Source organism: Cololabis saira, chromosome 9, assembly GCF_033807715.1.
Source record: "Cololabis saira isolate AMF1-May2022 chromosome 9, fColSai1.1, whole genome shotgun sequence".
Taxonomy (NCBI): domain Eukaryota; kingdom Metazoa; phylum Chordata; class Actinopteri; order Beloniformes; family Belonidae; genus Cololabis; species Cololabis saira.
The window spans coordinates 15,597,501-15,613,776 of NC_084595.1; the positions used below are offsets into that span (position 1 = coordinate 15,597,501).

General features: G+C 43.5%; 1 protein-coding gene across 5 annotated transcripts in view; it reads right to left on the reverse strand.

Annotated features, from left to right (window-relative positions):
* ksr2 (kinase suppressor of ras 2) overlaps nucleotides 1-16,276 on the reverse strand; it is a 163,030-nt gene that overhangs the window by 12,586 nt on the left and 134,168 nt on the right. For all 5 annotated transcript variants that reach the window (XM_061730539.1, XM_061730541.1, XM_061730540.1 and 2 more), the window contains 5 exons: nucleotides 15,322-15,370; nucleotides 10,344-10,705; nucleotides 5,623-5,719; nucleotides 5,397-5,530; nucleotides 1,709-1,843 (listed from right to left, as the gene is read on the reverse strand). In XM_061730539.1, the coding sequence (XP_061586523.1) occupies nucleotides 1,709-1,843; nucleotides 5,397-5,530; nucleotides 5,623-5,719; nucleotides 10,344-10,705; nucleotides 15,322-15,370 (777 nt within the window). The remainder of the gene's footprint in view (nucleotides 1-1,708; nucleotides 1,844-5,396; nucleotides 5,531-5,622; nucleotides 5,720-10,343; nucleotides 10,706-15,321; nucleotides 15,371-16,276) is intronic.

Genomic DNA, 16,276 nt, shown 5'->3' on the forward strand with positions numbered 1-16,276 from the left:
AACACAGACATACCAAAAGAACAATTAAAACATTAAAACGTGACATAGTAACCATAATAAATGAGTAAAAGCAAAAGTGCTTTCATCAGTGCAGGCAGAAAGATAAAAATATATTAAAAATATTAAAATTCATGTGAGTTGATCATTTTAACAGCGGTTGGTATAAAAGAGTCTGATTTCTGCAGACACATTTCAGTCTTCCACTATTCTATAAGAAAAACATTTTTAAAATGCTTTTAGATAAGAGCTACTGTTGAATTAGTATACACCGCCATCCTTGAGAAAATAAGTTGTTTTCATTCAACTCTGGCGTGTCAACTCTGAGTAGTATAAAAATAGCGCCTTGCCGGGATTAAAAAAACAAAACAAGTGAGGGTTGATCGTTGATGAATATGCATAGCAGCCATGGGGGTCACCTCTAGGTAGGACCAATAAAAGCAGCTGGGCCAACAAAGGCCAGCAGAGCAGCTGGACGTTGCGCACCACTGAAGCACTCGTTCTCCCTTTAGAATAATATAGCGCCAGAGCCTCCATATGGGCAGCCATCTGAAAATGCAATTGTGTTAGGAGTTGACAGAGCAGGGTCCACCCCCACAAATGAAGCAGTAATGGGAGTGGAGGCCGAGCTGGAGCCACAGGGACTTTTAATCAACTTAGGGACAGTTTCAAATTGGGCTTCAGAGGAGAAGACAGGACACGCTTTGGTCTGAGAGACGTCTTTGACGCAGAGAAGAGTAACGCCTGACGGAGTCAGTGATACATTCAGGAGTTACGTGGTTTCCTTGAGTACGTTTTTCATGGACGGACGTGTTTAAATTACAACAATAAATGCATTTTGTGTAAGATGTTCGGCGTTTTCATTACTACGGCTGAAATAATGAAAACATCGAGCAAACTTTGGCCGGATCAAAGCTGCACCACTTCAGTATGTGGACCGGGTCGGGTAGAAAAACCACCGTGTGACAACAAGGTTGGGAGTGGCAACGTTTGTGCAGCTTTTTTACCATTCACGTGAGCCAAACGTTTTCTGACGAGGGCCTTGGCATTACACCGGCACCGAGGTGAAAAATCAATCAGCAACAACGGAGGAGAGCGGTCGCCGTCACTGCAGCGACATCACCAACGGCAGCTGCAATCGCTTCCACTCTGCCTCCATCACCTCTCCCATTTCAATTCGGTGCCACGAATACGACCTTCTCTATTGTTGTTGATACGAATGACACATCAAAAGGGGTCTGTGGCCAATTTGTGCTGTTTCATGGCTTGAAATGCGCCAATGGCATGAGTCCCTTACGGTTTCAGGTTATGGGTTCCAACTGGGAAGCCTATGAGGGGCAAATAAATGGGGCATGTGGGGGAACAAACCCATGTAGGGTCCATTCCTATAGTGTGTGCAGTGAAGTCTTCAGATATTTTTCATCAGGAATATAGGACAAAGGTGGGTCTGAATCATAAAGCAATTAAGTCTGATCATCGTGAATGCTGTGGTAATTTTCTTCCGTGTGTTGTTTTGACTATGAAGTTAAAGTATTTGTCTTCCTTTTATGGCTGCTGTGGTTATTTTAAGAAATCTTTCAAAGATGCACCCCTGAGTCCGTGCTGTTTGACTTCGCTGACGTAGTCGGGGTTTGTCAACTCCGTGCTATAATTATCCCGGCTCAGATAGTGGATAAACAAACAGCGGGGCGTCTGCGCAGAGGACACTCACCCGAAAGCAAAGACGTCCGACTGTTTGGAGAAAGGAAGCTTGTCCTCCTCCGTGTCTGGAGAGAGCTGCTGGATGATTTCTGGGGCCAGGTGACACAGCCAGCCGTTGGGGATTCGCAGTTTGTCCTCTCTCCGGCTGCACACAGAGAAAATGCTGGACAGTCAACAGGGCTTATCGACCTGGCGTACTGTAGCCACTGAGCCGGTACATTGTTGTTACACATTATCACCGCACGATACCTTGAAATGGCTGTTTTGAGACATGTTCTGCAGATACATCACTCTGTCGGCTGTCATTGTTATTTACAACCAATTTCTAAAACATCAACTGTTGCATTTGTGTTCAAGCGATGACACTGTGTTTTATTCAGAAATTAAATTAGCTGTCCATTCATGACAATCTCCCATGGTATTGATTACAGCCTGCATCAGCACCGGTGTTAAACTGTTGATGATGTAGTTGAAAATTCAATTAAATTCAATTTCATTTATAGCCTATAGCGTCTATTACAAAGAAAAGAACATTAACCTGCATAATGAAAGCCCGGTGGATCGTAGCGTGACGATGAAGGAAGACGGAAGAGAGAGGAGAAAGACGTGTCACCATGTCACTCCTGCCGCGCTGCTCTCGTGTTTTTGAAAGTAAAACTAAAAGATGCCTCGCTGTGGCCTTGAGAACTCATTAAAAAACTGCCTCTTTACAACATCTCCATGGTTTTAATCGAACATCCCAGAGCTAGTACATCTGTGAGGGCTGTTTTGTTTCACCATTTCACAAACATTTACCTTATTCCACACCCACAGCTCATCCTGCTGTTATGAGTAAGACCTTATCGGCCTGTGTGAAGCCTCTCTTTAAGACAGAACTCCAGGCTATGCCCAAGAGTTCAGCCTCCGCATCCAGATGTGTTAAGTGAAGTTTGACAAGACATCCACACAGCAGTCAGTGTCAGGGGGCTATTGACACATTTTAAACACCAAATTTGCTCCAAGTAAACATTTTTATGATGAATAACATCACTCTGGAAATGATGCCTGCTGTCACAGTTGCCACCATCATTTTTAAGTAGAAATTCACCAGCCCCTTACATTTAAAGCTATTGTTTGTTTATGTGTCTTGGCATGAAGTGTTATCAGGAACTATCGTGGTTTGGATTTTGTCTGCATCTGCAGCGGGTGGTTTACTACGGAGCCCCTAAAGGGACATGGATTTTCATTTTTTTATATAATGAGTTTTACGTGCGCACGTGAAACATTTCAGTGAGCACGTAAAGTTGTTTACGTGAGCACGTAAAACGTTTATGCACTCACTAAAAAGTTTCACGTGCTCTCGCAAAACTTATAAGTGAGCGCCTAAAAGTTGTTGTACGTGAGCGCGTAAAAACAAGTACATTGGGAGTATTGCTGGAACAGGAGACCCTCCAGTTGCGCCCTGCTCTGTTTATGAATGGAAATGACATTACAGGATTTAGCTGAGCTATATTTTAACCTGGGACTCCATTATAAGGACATTACCACTTTGCTTGCAAGTAAACAACTTTACGTGCTCACTTAAAGGTTTCACGCGCTCGCGTAAAGCTCATTATAAAAAAAAAATAATCTGTGTCCCTTTAGGGGCTCCGTAGTTTACACCTCCTAGTTTTACAAACTTTGATTGACAGCGGAAACTCATTTGCAGGTGTTGCTGAAGGAAATCTCCTCTTTCTTGTCGTTTATTCTGGGACCACATTGATTGACTTTCAATCATCCGTCTTTTAAATTCGCTCTCCTCTGATGGTGCTCAACTCAAAGACCCTCAGAGCTTTTGGGTGATGCCGGTCCGAGGCTCCAACACCACCTATGAAACCACCGGCAATCACAAACAAGCCAGCAGCTCTAAAACAACACAGCAGCGAGGAGGAACGGGTGTGTTTAAGCCAAACGGGTTTTCTCGGCACGTCTCATCCACGGGAGCGACTCTTTTCTTCTGCAGGTGATTAGTAACCACCTGATTTGCATTGTGTAATCAAGAAGACAACGAGATGATGCAAACAACCTGAGTTTAAACTCACAACCAGCTGGAGTAAACAACTACGAGTTTGTAAAATATCGTCAAAATTAAAATTTTAAAACCACAACATTCTTTCATTCACGCATGAGTAGGTGTACCGGTACTCCGGCAGCTCTGGTGCTGCTTTCACCACCTCCAGACAGTTTCTCAGACGGTGAGGATACAGTATATATATATATATATATATATATATATATATATATATGTATATGTATGTATGTATGTATATAAGATGTGACTCGTGTGATCGGTTGTGAGACATATTTACAAGATGGCCACAGACTGTATTTATCTGATTTTGTGTTTTAACACCAGTAAAAGTTGAATTGTACTGAATGATTCTGTTCTGCTCAGTTTTAAGGTGTTGTTTCTGAATTTTATAGACCTTCGGAAATAAATGCAAATGAGAAAAAAACGACGTCCCGGTCAAACAAAAATAATTCACACTTTTTGATGAAGGTGAATTAGTTAACTTAAAAACAGAATCACTATATCGGTTTACTTTTCAGTCCTCACCCGAACAATGAAACATGGCCTCAGAGAAGTGCAGCTCAGTGTTTTAAACCTTCATAAAAAAAGGAAAAGCAATGTGAGAACATCAGGAATTCAGAACACTAGCGAATGAGTTACTTCTTAACATTTGATTCTGCGAATGTGCTGCTTTGAGGTGTGATGGGATGCGAGGAAGGCTGCAAACTCCAGCAGTGGATGAAATAAGTACGTCACAGCAGCGTTGAGACATGGCTCAGTGGACTGCAGCATCCAGGCGGGGAAAAGAAATGCAGCAAGAAGAGAACGCTGTGACAAATAAATAAATAAAAGCCTGGGCGGTTTGACAACTACGTTTAGGCAAAAAAAAGTGCAGTGAAAACAAATGTAAGCACAAGGCTTTGAGTCACAGGGTTAGTGGAGGCAGAGAACAGATAGATCGGTCACATTTCCAACTTTGCCACTGGACTTGAGTCGCTGGCGACTCTGCAAACCTGCTGCTGCGCTCAAACAGCCGGAGGAGCCTCCACCTGCTCAGGTTCACCCGCCGCCTCTCTGCTCCAGATGCAGGATGAACCATATTTCTGTTCTTATTGCTGTCCCTTTCAGCAGGGTTTTATTCAGCACAGGCTAGAGTAGAGCGGTCAGGGACCAGAGAGACCCTCGGTGCTGACTGTTGACCGCAGAGCAGAGGACAAGAGAGCGTCGTTAGCCCGCTGAAGGCTGCAACGCTTCGTGAAAGCTCACGCTGGGGAGGGAATACTCTGCCTTCCTGGGATTAGTGTGAATGCACAACGGGAGAGGGGAGGCGCGATGAAGAGCATCGCTTCTTGAAAGTGGCTCGTGATACGTAGAGGAAGTCCTGTCATCGTTACTGCACCGTTGTGTCCGCCACTACTTTAACAATTCATTTAAAAGAACTTGAACACGTGCAAATGAAAGAGGGGGGAAGGGTGCATAAACAGACGTAGGATCAGGACTGAAAGGTGCAGGTTGATATTTCGCCAGATGAAAGCCCTTGTTGCTGTTCATCTACTTTAAAAAAAAAAAGAAGGTTCATTTGCACTTATTTTTGAAGAAGCTGTATCCACAAAACATTTTTCTCTGTTTCTGAGACAAATCCCAGCCCACGTGCAATGAAAATAATTACCTGCCAGCCTGCAGGACACCGGATATGGTGAAGAGCCCAAAGTCAGTGATGACGACTTTACCGTTGTCGTAAAACACATTCTTCGACTTCATGTCCTTGTGGAGGATCCCCTTAGCGTGGAGGTAGCCCATCCCCTGCGGACGGAGAGGTGGGGACACGTCAGCGTCCTGTAACATGACGCGCGCGACTGAAGCGTTCTGCGGGAGTCACTGCTGCGTTCCCTTACCTTGACCATCTCTTGTGCGATCTGTCGGGTCTTGTTAACATCCAGGACAACCTTGGCATCCCGCACCACGGAGTAAATCGTCCTGCCTTTACACAAGCTGACAAAGAAGGAAGAAACCCGCTGAATTCGAAAGCATTTCACAGCATCTCAATTACACAAGGAACAAAAAAAATAAATAGTCAGAGCAAAATTATTTTGCTTTGTTAAAACTCCATGTGATGTCTGCATTATCTGCTCTTGACCTTTATTCGTTTTTGTTTTGTTTTTTTTCTGTATTTTAACGCTCATAACTGGCTCTAATCTCGGTGTGGTTCCATGCTTTGCTCATCGCTGAATCTCAGTAGTGTCACACACCTGCAGGGGGGCCATCACGACTGCGTGTTAATAGACAGCTCCACAACCACCCACGACTCACAACTGAAACCTCCAACCCCAACAGCGCCCCACAGGTGACCAGCAAAGGACTTGAGGCCAACGGTTCATGCATATTCATTCCTAACGGCACAAGCTGACAGCAGGTACATTTTTAGTAACTCTCCTACTTTGCCCTTTTTTTCTTTTTTACGAACACAGAGCTGCAGCCTACATGTCTTGTGGCGATAGCTGCAACTCTGACAAGCTGATGTAAAGCTAATGAAGCCACCTCGACGTGCTGAAAGTCACCTCCGTGCTTTTAAATGAAGTAATTATGCCGTATACATGGATTCATATCCAGAAATAACATAGCAGATGACGTCAAAGGCATAAAATGTGTGCTGTGCACTCTGCAAAAATCAATTTAGCATCTGTCACAGAGGAAACAAAGGGGAGAAGAAGAACGAAGCAATCAATACTTATGTTACTCATCACTCATCCTTCGCAGAGCAACACAGCACATTCTGGTATAATTTTACAAATATGTCATCCAGCAGTTTGGGATGAAAAAGATGCGGTCTGCATCTTTAAGATATCTCTTTATGTTATGCAGAGTATCGGTGGAAAACAAAGACACCTGTTGGACTGACATTTGCGATTGTTTTCAGCAATCAGCAGTGAGGATTTGTGAGGAGCAGCCGACTCTGTCAGCTCCTCTGATGTTTCACCCCCCCATCAGCTGCACTCATTTAACCATGCAAATGTTCATTAAAACATACAAAGCACTACCTGCCGTGGAAATTAAGAGATGTTTGAGAAAACTTTGGTCTCTAAGGCCACGACAAATAAACCCTGTGAGGTTCTCCTGAAAAACAAACGGGATTAAATAAAAAGGGAAAAGAGGCAAATATCCAAACAACTTCCTTTTAAACTTAATTAGCTAATGACTTAAACAAGAGCATAGCTCGGAGGACCACAGGTCCCTGTTCTGCAGAAACGGGAACGTTGATCCAAGAAATAATTAAAAAAGTGAAACTACTGAGAACATTTGCGCACGTTCACGTGCACGACACGTGTTACGTTGACAAGGCGCCAGCGCTGAGAGGTGTGGGTGGTTCACCCACTCAGCAACAGTCGCAGCCACGTCTTGTCACAACGTTCGCGTGTTCCACCGTCAGACACCAGAGGAGCAGATTGGCGGCTCATCTGAGAGCAGAGTCGGGGGATCGGGACCAACTCAGGGGGCCGACCCGAGTGGGCCAAGGGGACCTACCAAGGGGACGTACCAAGGGGACCTCAGCGAACCAAAGTGGTTACTCAGAACTATGCCAATGGAAATGTTTTTTTTTTTCCGTAGTTCTCTTTTAAAAAGAAGCATTTAATACAGTTTTTTCTCCTTTTTTACTGTTTTGACTGTTAATTCAATATACTTAATCAGTGCATGCTTTCTTATATGCTGTGGATATATGATGTGTTTAAAGGCAGGGCAAGCATCAGCTCAGCATTCTCATCTTCCGTCCCTTGGCCCACACTTCTCATCTTCCACCTCAGTCATGGATCTGGCTGCTGCTCCATTGTTGTGTCCCACCACATCAGGACACAACTCCTCCCTGCCTGTCTGTCTCTAGCAGTCAGGTGAAGAAGCAACTGGAGAGATTAAACTGGGACTAGGCTGCAGGTCCGGACGGCGTTGGCCCCAGAGTCCTGCAAGCCTGTCCTGACCAGCTATGTGGGATCTCAACCATCTTTTCCTAATGACCTTAGATCTGTATTCTTAACATCTCACATCACACAAGCCAAGAGACTTATACTGGTTCACCTGAAAAGCAAACTGCAGTTAGCTTATTGTTGTGAAGTTGGAGTTGAAGATGCCACCTGCTTCAACAAACCCAGTCATCTTAAACACAGGCAGCACGGTGGATCATGTTCTTTGATTTCTCCAGTGCTTTTAACACCATCGCCTGCATTACCACACAAGAAACTCCAGAAGACACAGGTGGATACCTCCACAATCACCTGGATTGCTGACTACCTGACAGACAGAGCATAAGTTTGTGAGACCGAAGGGTTTTGTGTCAAATCAGGGGGGCAGCAGCACAGGAGCACCACAGGGAACTGTACTCGCACCATTCTTCTTCAGGCTGTACACCTCAGACCTCCAGTCAGCTCAGGGAGGAAAGTAGGAACTATCAGATATTGACCAATCAGATGAAGGGGCGGGGCTAATTTGCAGCAATTATGTTCATGGACTCAAAACTGAGTCCGATGACACCACCCACGAGTCTTTATGTCAAACCATTCAAAAGTTATTGCATAAAATCGGAACTATGACATATCGACCAATCAGAAGAAGGGGCGGGGCTACTTTGCACCAATTATGGTGAAGGAGTCAAAACCGAGTCCGATGACACCACCCACAACTCTGTATGTCATACCATTCAAAAGTTATGGCAGAAAATAGGATCTATCAAATTTCAACCAATCAGAAAAAGGGGCGGGGCTAATTCACGCCAATGAAGGTAAAATACTCAAAACCGAGTCAGATGACACCACCCACGACTCTCTATGTCAAACCATTCAAAAGTTATGGCAGAAAATAGGAACTATCAAATATGGACCAACCAGATGAAGTGGGGGCGCGCTTTTTGGCATCTATCGTCGCCACGGTAACGCTTTTGACTAGGAAAAGTAATGCGCGTCATCGCAGCACACCTGGGTGCACGTTACGGTTTGGGCGAAGAAGCGGCTGAAGAAATGGCATAAATTTCGCCAAAATGACACGATTAATTCAAAATGGACGACTTCCTGTTCGGTTTCGGCCATGGCGCCTTTAAAGGGAAAGTTCGTTTTTTTACAACCTGGACCTTATTTCTGGCATTTTTTATGGTCGTATACTCACCCAGGCAAGTTTGGTGTCATTTGGAGTCCTTCGGAAGATATTAGGAGTTTTTTGCGAGCCGCTTCTCCATATAATGGTAGCGCATGGGGGCACAGCGGGACACAGACGATGCAGCGTCTAAATAACACATGATTGCCGCGAAACTCTTCATTTCTTTTATGAATCACTAGATCTGCTTCCAGGACCTGTTGTCTACATCTGGGGCTGTGTGTATGTTTGTAAACAAGACCTCTGACCTGCATGACGTCATCTCTGTGCGCGCAATCCCAGACACAGCTCTGTGTACAGCTGGAGTTCCTACTGTTAGTTTACTGTTAGTTATTTGAAACATGTCTGAATATTTGTCAAATTCTGAGGTTGTGGACGACGACTTTGAATATGATGGACGTCCTTACCGTTTTGAGCCAGAGTATACGGCTGAAGAGCTCACTGAACGGAGGACAGAGTGCGCGCACAGAGATGACGTCCTGAGTTCAGAGGTCTTGTTTACAAACTTATTTCCTAGTTATACACACAGCCCCGGATGTAGACAACAGGTCCTGGAAGCAGATCTAGTGAGTCATAAAAGAAATGAACGAGTTTCGCGGCAATCATGTGTTATTTAGACGCTGCATCGTCTGTATCCCGCTGTGCCCCCATGCGCTACCGTTATATGGAGAAGCGGCTCGCAAAAAACTCCTAATATCTTCCGAAGGACTCCAAATGACACCAAACTTGCCTGGGTGAGTATACGACCATAAAAAATGCCAGAAATAAGGTCCAGGTTGTAAAAAAACGAACTTTCCCTTTAAGTTGCGACATGATACAGGTGTGTACCGATTTTCGTGCATGTACGTCAAACCGTATTGTGGGGCTTGAGGCACAAAGTTTTCTAGGGGGCGCTGTTGAGCCATTTTGCCACGCCCAATAATGCAAACCATTAAATAACACATTTTTCGCCAGGCCTGACTTGCGTGCAAAATTTGGTGACTTTTGGGGCACGTTTAGGGGGGCAAAAAGGCCCTCCTTTCGTCGGAGAAAGAAAGAAAGAAAGAAAGAAAGAAAGAAAGAAAGAAAGAAAGAAAGAAAGAAAGAAAGAAAGAAAGAAAGAAAGAAAGAAAGAAAGAAAGAAAGAAAGAAAGAAAGAAAGAAAGAAAGAAAGAAAGAAAGAATTCCTACAGATACAATAGGGCCTTCGCACTGTAAGTGCTCGGACCCTAATAAATGAATAAAAAAGAAGCATGCATCATTCCTGCAGGGCTTGCTATTACCGCCTGAGGGCACAGAAGCACATCCACCTTTCCTTTACTCCCCCTGCAAGGCTAGTTTTTATGCTGATGAACAGAAAGTGCTAAAATAAACCTTATTTTTCAGAAGGTTTTTAATAGACGCCATCATTTGTTGTCAGGATAAATGGATGAAACAACACAGAAAGCTTCCACAGATTTATTTTGCCAGCTCGTGCAGTCTGTAACATCTGTCTCCTTACCTGGTGATTATGGCCAGATGTGGGGGGCTCATACAGGCCCCCATAAACAGCACCACGTTCTCATGGCGAGTGTTGCGGTAGGCCATCACCTCACGCTTGAACGCCTTCAGCTGGTCCTCATTGTCGCGCTCGATATCGATCAGGCGGATGGCGACCTCTCCATGCCACCGGCCGTGGTACACTTTGCCAAAGCGACCTTTTCCAATCATCTCTCCGATCTCCAGCTGCTCAAAGGGGATATCCCACTCCTGCAGGAAGATGCTCGTCTGACTGGCTTTGCGAGGGAAGTTACGGGCCGACAGAAGTGACAGGTTCATCTCCTCAAACTCGTCCCCAGAGTCCTCATCGTTCCCATCCTCGTTCTGGAGGAAAGCAAACGTCAGTGATTTGCAGGTACAATAGTTAAAAATACCATTGTGCAACAGTGAAGTGGGGTTTGAAGAGGCGTCATATAATTTCATATAATAATATAATAATAAACTTTATTTATATAGCACCTTTCTTAACAAAGTTACAAAGTGCTTCCCAAAAAAAATTAAAATACATCAAGATAAAAATGCAGTGCATAGTGGATAAGAACATAAAACAGCAATAACCAAGTCCAGGGGTGGACTGGCCATCGGGCATACCGGGCATTTGCCCGGTGGGCCGATGGTGATTTTGGGCCGGGCCGGCCCAAAGAAAAAAAAAAAAAAAAAAAAAAAAAAATTTTTTTTTTTTTTTTTTTGCCTTGCCCGGCCCAAAATCACCATCGGCCGGCCCGATTTTGGGCCGGCCGATTTTTTTTTTTTTTTGGCCCGGGCAGGCCCATCGGCCCATTTGATTTTGTTTTTTACCTGATAACAACTGGTACCACTGGCCGATTGGTTATGGGCTGAAGTCAGGGCCATTCCAAGGGGCCTCGCGCCCCAAGGGGCCTCGCGCAATTTTTTTCGTTTTTTTTTCGTTTTTTCCCTTATAAATATCAACAGTCACGTTCCTAAATGACCTAAATGTGTACTAGTCTGTGCATATCAATAAATATATGTGCAATGATGTGCGTGTCTGTTGTTCAGTACAACTGCGTCAGACCAAGCGCAGACACAAGCTGCTCTGATCCAGACGGGTGGAGTTGGAACAAACTGTCACACAATGTCGAGAGAACGAGACAGAATCAGGAAATTTCCATCAGGGGATGAAAAAAGAAAAAAAACTAAAGAAAATGGAAGAGTTTAATGCCTCTCTGAAAGGCTCGTTTGATAAATTTGTTACAAAAATCACCGATCCAACCGGGTCTCAAGCAGCCGTGGGGCCCCGCGTCGAGGCAAGCCAAATGATGATGAGGCAGGGGAAGGTATCCAGTATTTTGCTAATTGGAGAGTTAAAATTGCGCATATAGACACCCGATCCGACCCGAAAAACCCAAAAAATTTCGCGCGCGCTCGCTACGCTCACGCGCGACGGCCCCCCCGGCCATTCCGCACAGGGCTTCGCAAGTCTCCCAGGCAGCTCTGGCTGGAGTAGTCACAACATTAGAGCGCGTGGCTTATTATTGATATTATTATTTATACTATTTGAAGAATGATGAGTTCATATTCAATATCTTATATATTCTATAAAACTAAATTAGCAACTCCAAATTTTAGTTGCTTTTTTGACAGGGACAGTGGTGTTTGGATTCCTGATTGTCACTAAATTTTAATAATGCTGTGATTAATAGTGGGTGGGTGAAATAATACATTAATCTTTTTGGAGAAATGTTTACCTACTACAGTGATGCCATCGCAGCAAAGACTTTGTGTACATATATTGGAAGAACCCACTGTTTAGGCAATTCATGGTCATTAGTTAGTAAAAACAGAGGCAGGGCTGCATTCCCCCTGTTTAAAATGGTCAAATATGATGATATCAGCCTGAAAATCACAGGACTTATCTGTGGTGGTGAAAGAAGTCAGCAGTATGAATTTGAAAGATGTGTGAGCATCCCTTCATGATAAGAGGGGGCATTCTGCAATACTGCATTCTGACAGCAGTATTTCACGCTGTCAGAATGCGTTCCCCCTGTTTAAAATGGGTTAATATATCATTGTAGATATCTGAAATGTTCTTTTTGACTAGGAAGAATTGAATTACAGATATCTGCAACACATATCCAGTCTAGCTATTAAATGTTAAAACGGCTTGCCATACAAGTTTGTACATCTATAACGGGACTGGGGGGGATGGTGTAGGTTTAGGTTTATTAAACAAGAACATACACACCAACAAGACAGTGTACAAGCGGTGTCACAAGAACGTTTGTTTTCATTCATAGGCTTCATTTTCTTTCCATCAATACCTGGTGGGCCGGTCTAGGCTCAAAATGCCCGGGCCGATTTTTTGTCCCAGTCCAGCCCTGACCAAGTCTAAAATTCATAAGAATATTCACACCACAATAAAAGCTTTTCTAAAAAGGAATGTTTTTAGTAAAGATTCAAAGGAGCTTGAGGCTCCTTTTAAGAAATTAGACTCTCTAGCGCCACCCTTCGCCACGATGGCCGTCGGGGGTACTGCAGCCAACAGCGAAGCCGGCACGGGAGAACGGGGAGAACGCGCATGCAGCGTCATGTGACGTCACATCCGCAGCCCAGCGCGGGAAAGTCGGCCCAGCACTGCAGCACATTTTGCAGCGCACAGCCTGTTCAAGGCAACGGAGAGATACACTAGAGGGCTCATTCTTTTTGGTTTGGAACGATTCATATGACATTATTACTAGAAAACTTAAAACGTATACAAATTCTTTTCATAAATCCTGCCTCCATCCTGCCTCAAGCTCCTTTAAAAGCAGTGGGAGATTTAGCTAACCTGATCTCAGCAGGTAAAGAGTTTGGGGGCCCGGACTGCAAAAGCTCGATCACCTTTGGTCACAAGCCGGGCCCTGGGAATGATCAGAAGGCTACTACTTGCTGATCTGAGGGAGCGCCCTGGCAGGTAGTGGGTTAAAAGTTCTTTCAAATAACTAGGGGCTTGGTTATTTAGGGCCTTAAAAGTCAGCAATAGAATTTTTAAATCAATGCGATATTGAACAGGAAGCCAGTGAAGGGACGACAGAATTGGAGTAATGTGTTCAAATTTTCTTGAGGCAGTGATCAGACGAGCAGCGGCGTTTTGTACCAATTGAAGGCGGTGGAGTGATGATTGAAAAATACCGGTGTAAAAGGCGTTACAATAATCCAGGTGAGACAGAACAAAAGCATACACAACTTTGTGGAGATTATCAGGAGAGAAAAAAAAAAAAATCAACTTCAGCTGGTAAAAACACGACTGGACAACTTTCTTAATTTGTTCATTAAAACAAAGGCCTGAGTCAAATAAAACACCCACATTCCTAGCAGTTGGTTTGATGTAGTGTGATAGGGTTCCCAAATTGGCAGCTATCTGGCTGGAGGATTTGGGAGTGGAAAATAAAATAATTTCTGTTTTATCATCGTTTAATTTGAGAAAGTTTTGGAATGTCCAGGAATTGATGTCGGAAAGAAAGGCGGTGAGTTGGGTGAGACTGATCTGATCGGTGGCTCTTAATGGAACATATAACTGAGTGTCGTTGGCATAACAATGGTACTGTATGTTGTGTTTCTTGATGACTTGACCCAGGGGCAGCATATAAATGGAGAATAATAATGGCCCCAAAATTGACCCTTGAGGAACACCATGGGTGAAATGAGAGGCAGAAGATGAAGAGTTTTTAAGGACCACATTAAAAGTTTGACAGGTAAGAGTGTAATAAGTTAGGATTGCATTTTTTCTGTCTAGATTTATAAGGAGCAATATGATCCAAAATGGTGAGGCAAATATTGTTAAAAGAATTAGCTAGGGCATCTGGGCACAGTTGCTGGAGGTAAGAGCTAGATAGAATTGGAGAAAGCATCACAATCAGCATTAAGATCACGTAGCAGAACAGTTGTTTCAGGGTTGTTAATAGGGGAGATATGGGGACATTAAAAATAATGGCTTTATGATCTGAGACATGAAAGTCTAAGAGGTTCACATTACTGGGGAGAAATCCACTAGCGATGACCAGATCTAGGGTGTGGCCTTTAGTGTGTGTCGCACCTTTAACCATTTTTGATAAATTGAATGACTCAATAAGTTCCAAGAAATCACATGAAAAGGAGTTTGTTGGACAGCACACATGGACATTGAAGTCATCAAGTATGAGGATTTTGTCATATTGACATTTTTTTTTATTATGGTGTGACAAGTGAGAGGAGCTTATAGAATTCATGAATAAAACCATCAAGCTTAGGAGGTCTGTATAAAGGTATACAAGGTAGAGGAACTGGACCAGAAATTCTTTACACAGTCATGGCAGTCAACTAATGAGAAAAGAAAATCCGAGATGAGGCACAGGAAGAAGACCCTGCAGGAGCTTGTATCGGTAAATATTCAATCAGAAATGTAATTGGATGCCAAATAATATGTTTTCCTCACACTCTCTGCGCTTTAAGTGATGACTGCTGCCAAAGTTGTTACGAAAAGAGAATATAGCTGTGAAAACAGAATACGACCAGAGTTGGGGGAGGTACACTGGCTGATTTACTCTGATTCGATTTCAAATGCAATGTATGGAAAGAGTGAAAATGAGCCATTCCAAGACGCCGGCCGGCGCGTCATTCAAGGTAATGTGCATCACATTCTCTCTCCATCCATCATGGTTACAGAAACAGCGAAGATGAGCGGTGGAGATGCTTTTCTTCCCTTTTGTTGCCTTTGACACACAACTATCCTAGAGGCTCCTCAGAAAGCAGAGACAAATTATTCTAAATGAGAGAACAGCGCAAATGATCGCCACGAGTGATGGTGTGAGCTGCCGTTGCTCCCCGTTTACATTCAACAATGATTTCACGCTGATACATCCCTAACAAACATGTGCAGAGGTAAAACAATGTGACGAGGGGGGCAAAAAACGGCAGCCAAACATCAAAAGGCTTTCACTCTGTAATTGGAGAGAGGAACTTACCTCTGATGTCGCTTCAACTTCAATCTGAAGTAAAGGGTTGCTCTCGTTCCTACGAACAAAAACAAGAAATGCTGCAATAATTCAGAATATTATCATAAACACGAATGAAAGAAAGACATTGATCACACCCATAGTCAGGCCATCCTTTAGTTTGTGGCTATTTTAGGCGTTTCAGATGCTCTTTAATGCTGTAATGATTTTTTTTCCTTTTTTGTTGGATACTTATAATTCAGTGGACAAGACTGCCAAAAAATATACATGGCACAGCTGCGACGCGAGTTATTTAGACGGCTGCAACACCTTCTGGGAGTAAAGGCTGTGAAAGAAAGGCGTGATCTGCTGGTAGTGGTTCCAGCTGTGACTAGCTGTAAACTTTAAGCTGAAATGAGCTTCAGTGGAATGATACTCTCATGTCCTTTTTCCATCTTCAGCTCTACATGATTCGTCGCTCCTCTCTGGGGCCACAGATTGATTTACTGTATGCAACTTCAGTAGCAGAGTAGTGGTATAAAACTGTATTGTCCAACTTTTTTTACTGGCTTCTTATCTCTTTGAGGGATGTGTAATTAACTGCATCCTCTTTTAGATCAATTAATGCATGCTTTTCAAAGTTTACTAGTAAAAAGTTAAACATTTTTAAATGAATTCCGTCTACAAGTTGATGTATCTGTGGAAGAGTCTCATATCGAGCAAATCTGTGCTTAATCAGAAAAAATTGAAACACAGAGATTGTATATTTGGAGTATTAAGACTTCTTCTGTCGTATTGAAGCTTTATTACATACAGTGTCTAGCTTTAGCAGAATATTATTTAATTACATATTAATGTGTTCAGATCGTCACAGTGAAAAGACGCATTAAAGTAAAAGAATGCGGTCTGTGTTTTTTACATTCTTCTACTCTGCTGCACTAATTGCTGATCAATTGCACCTCTGCTTGACAAACTGGAAAAGTGG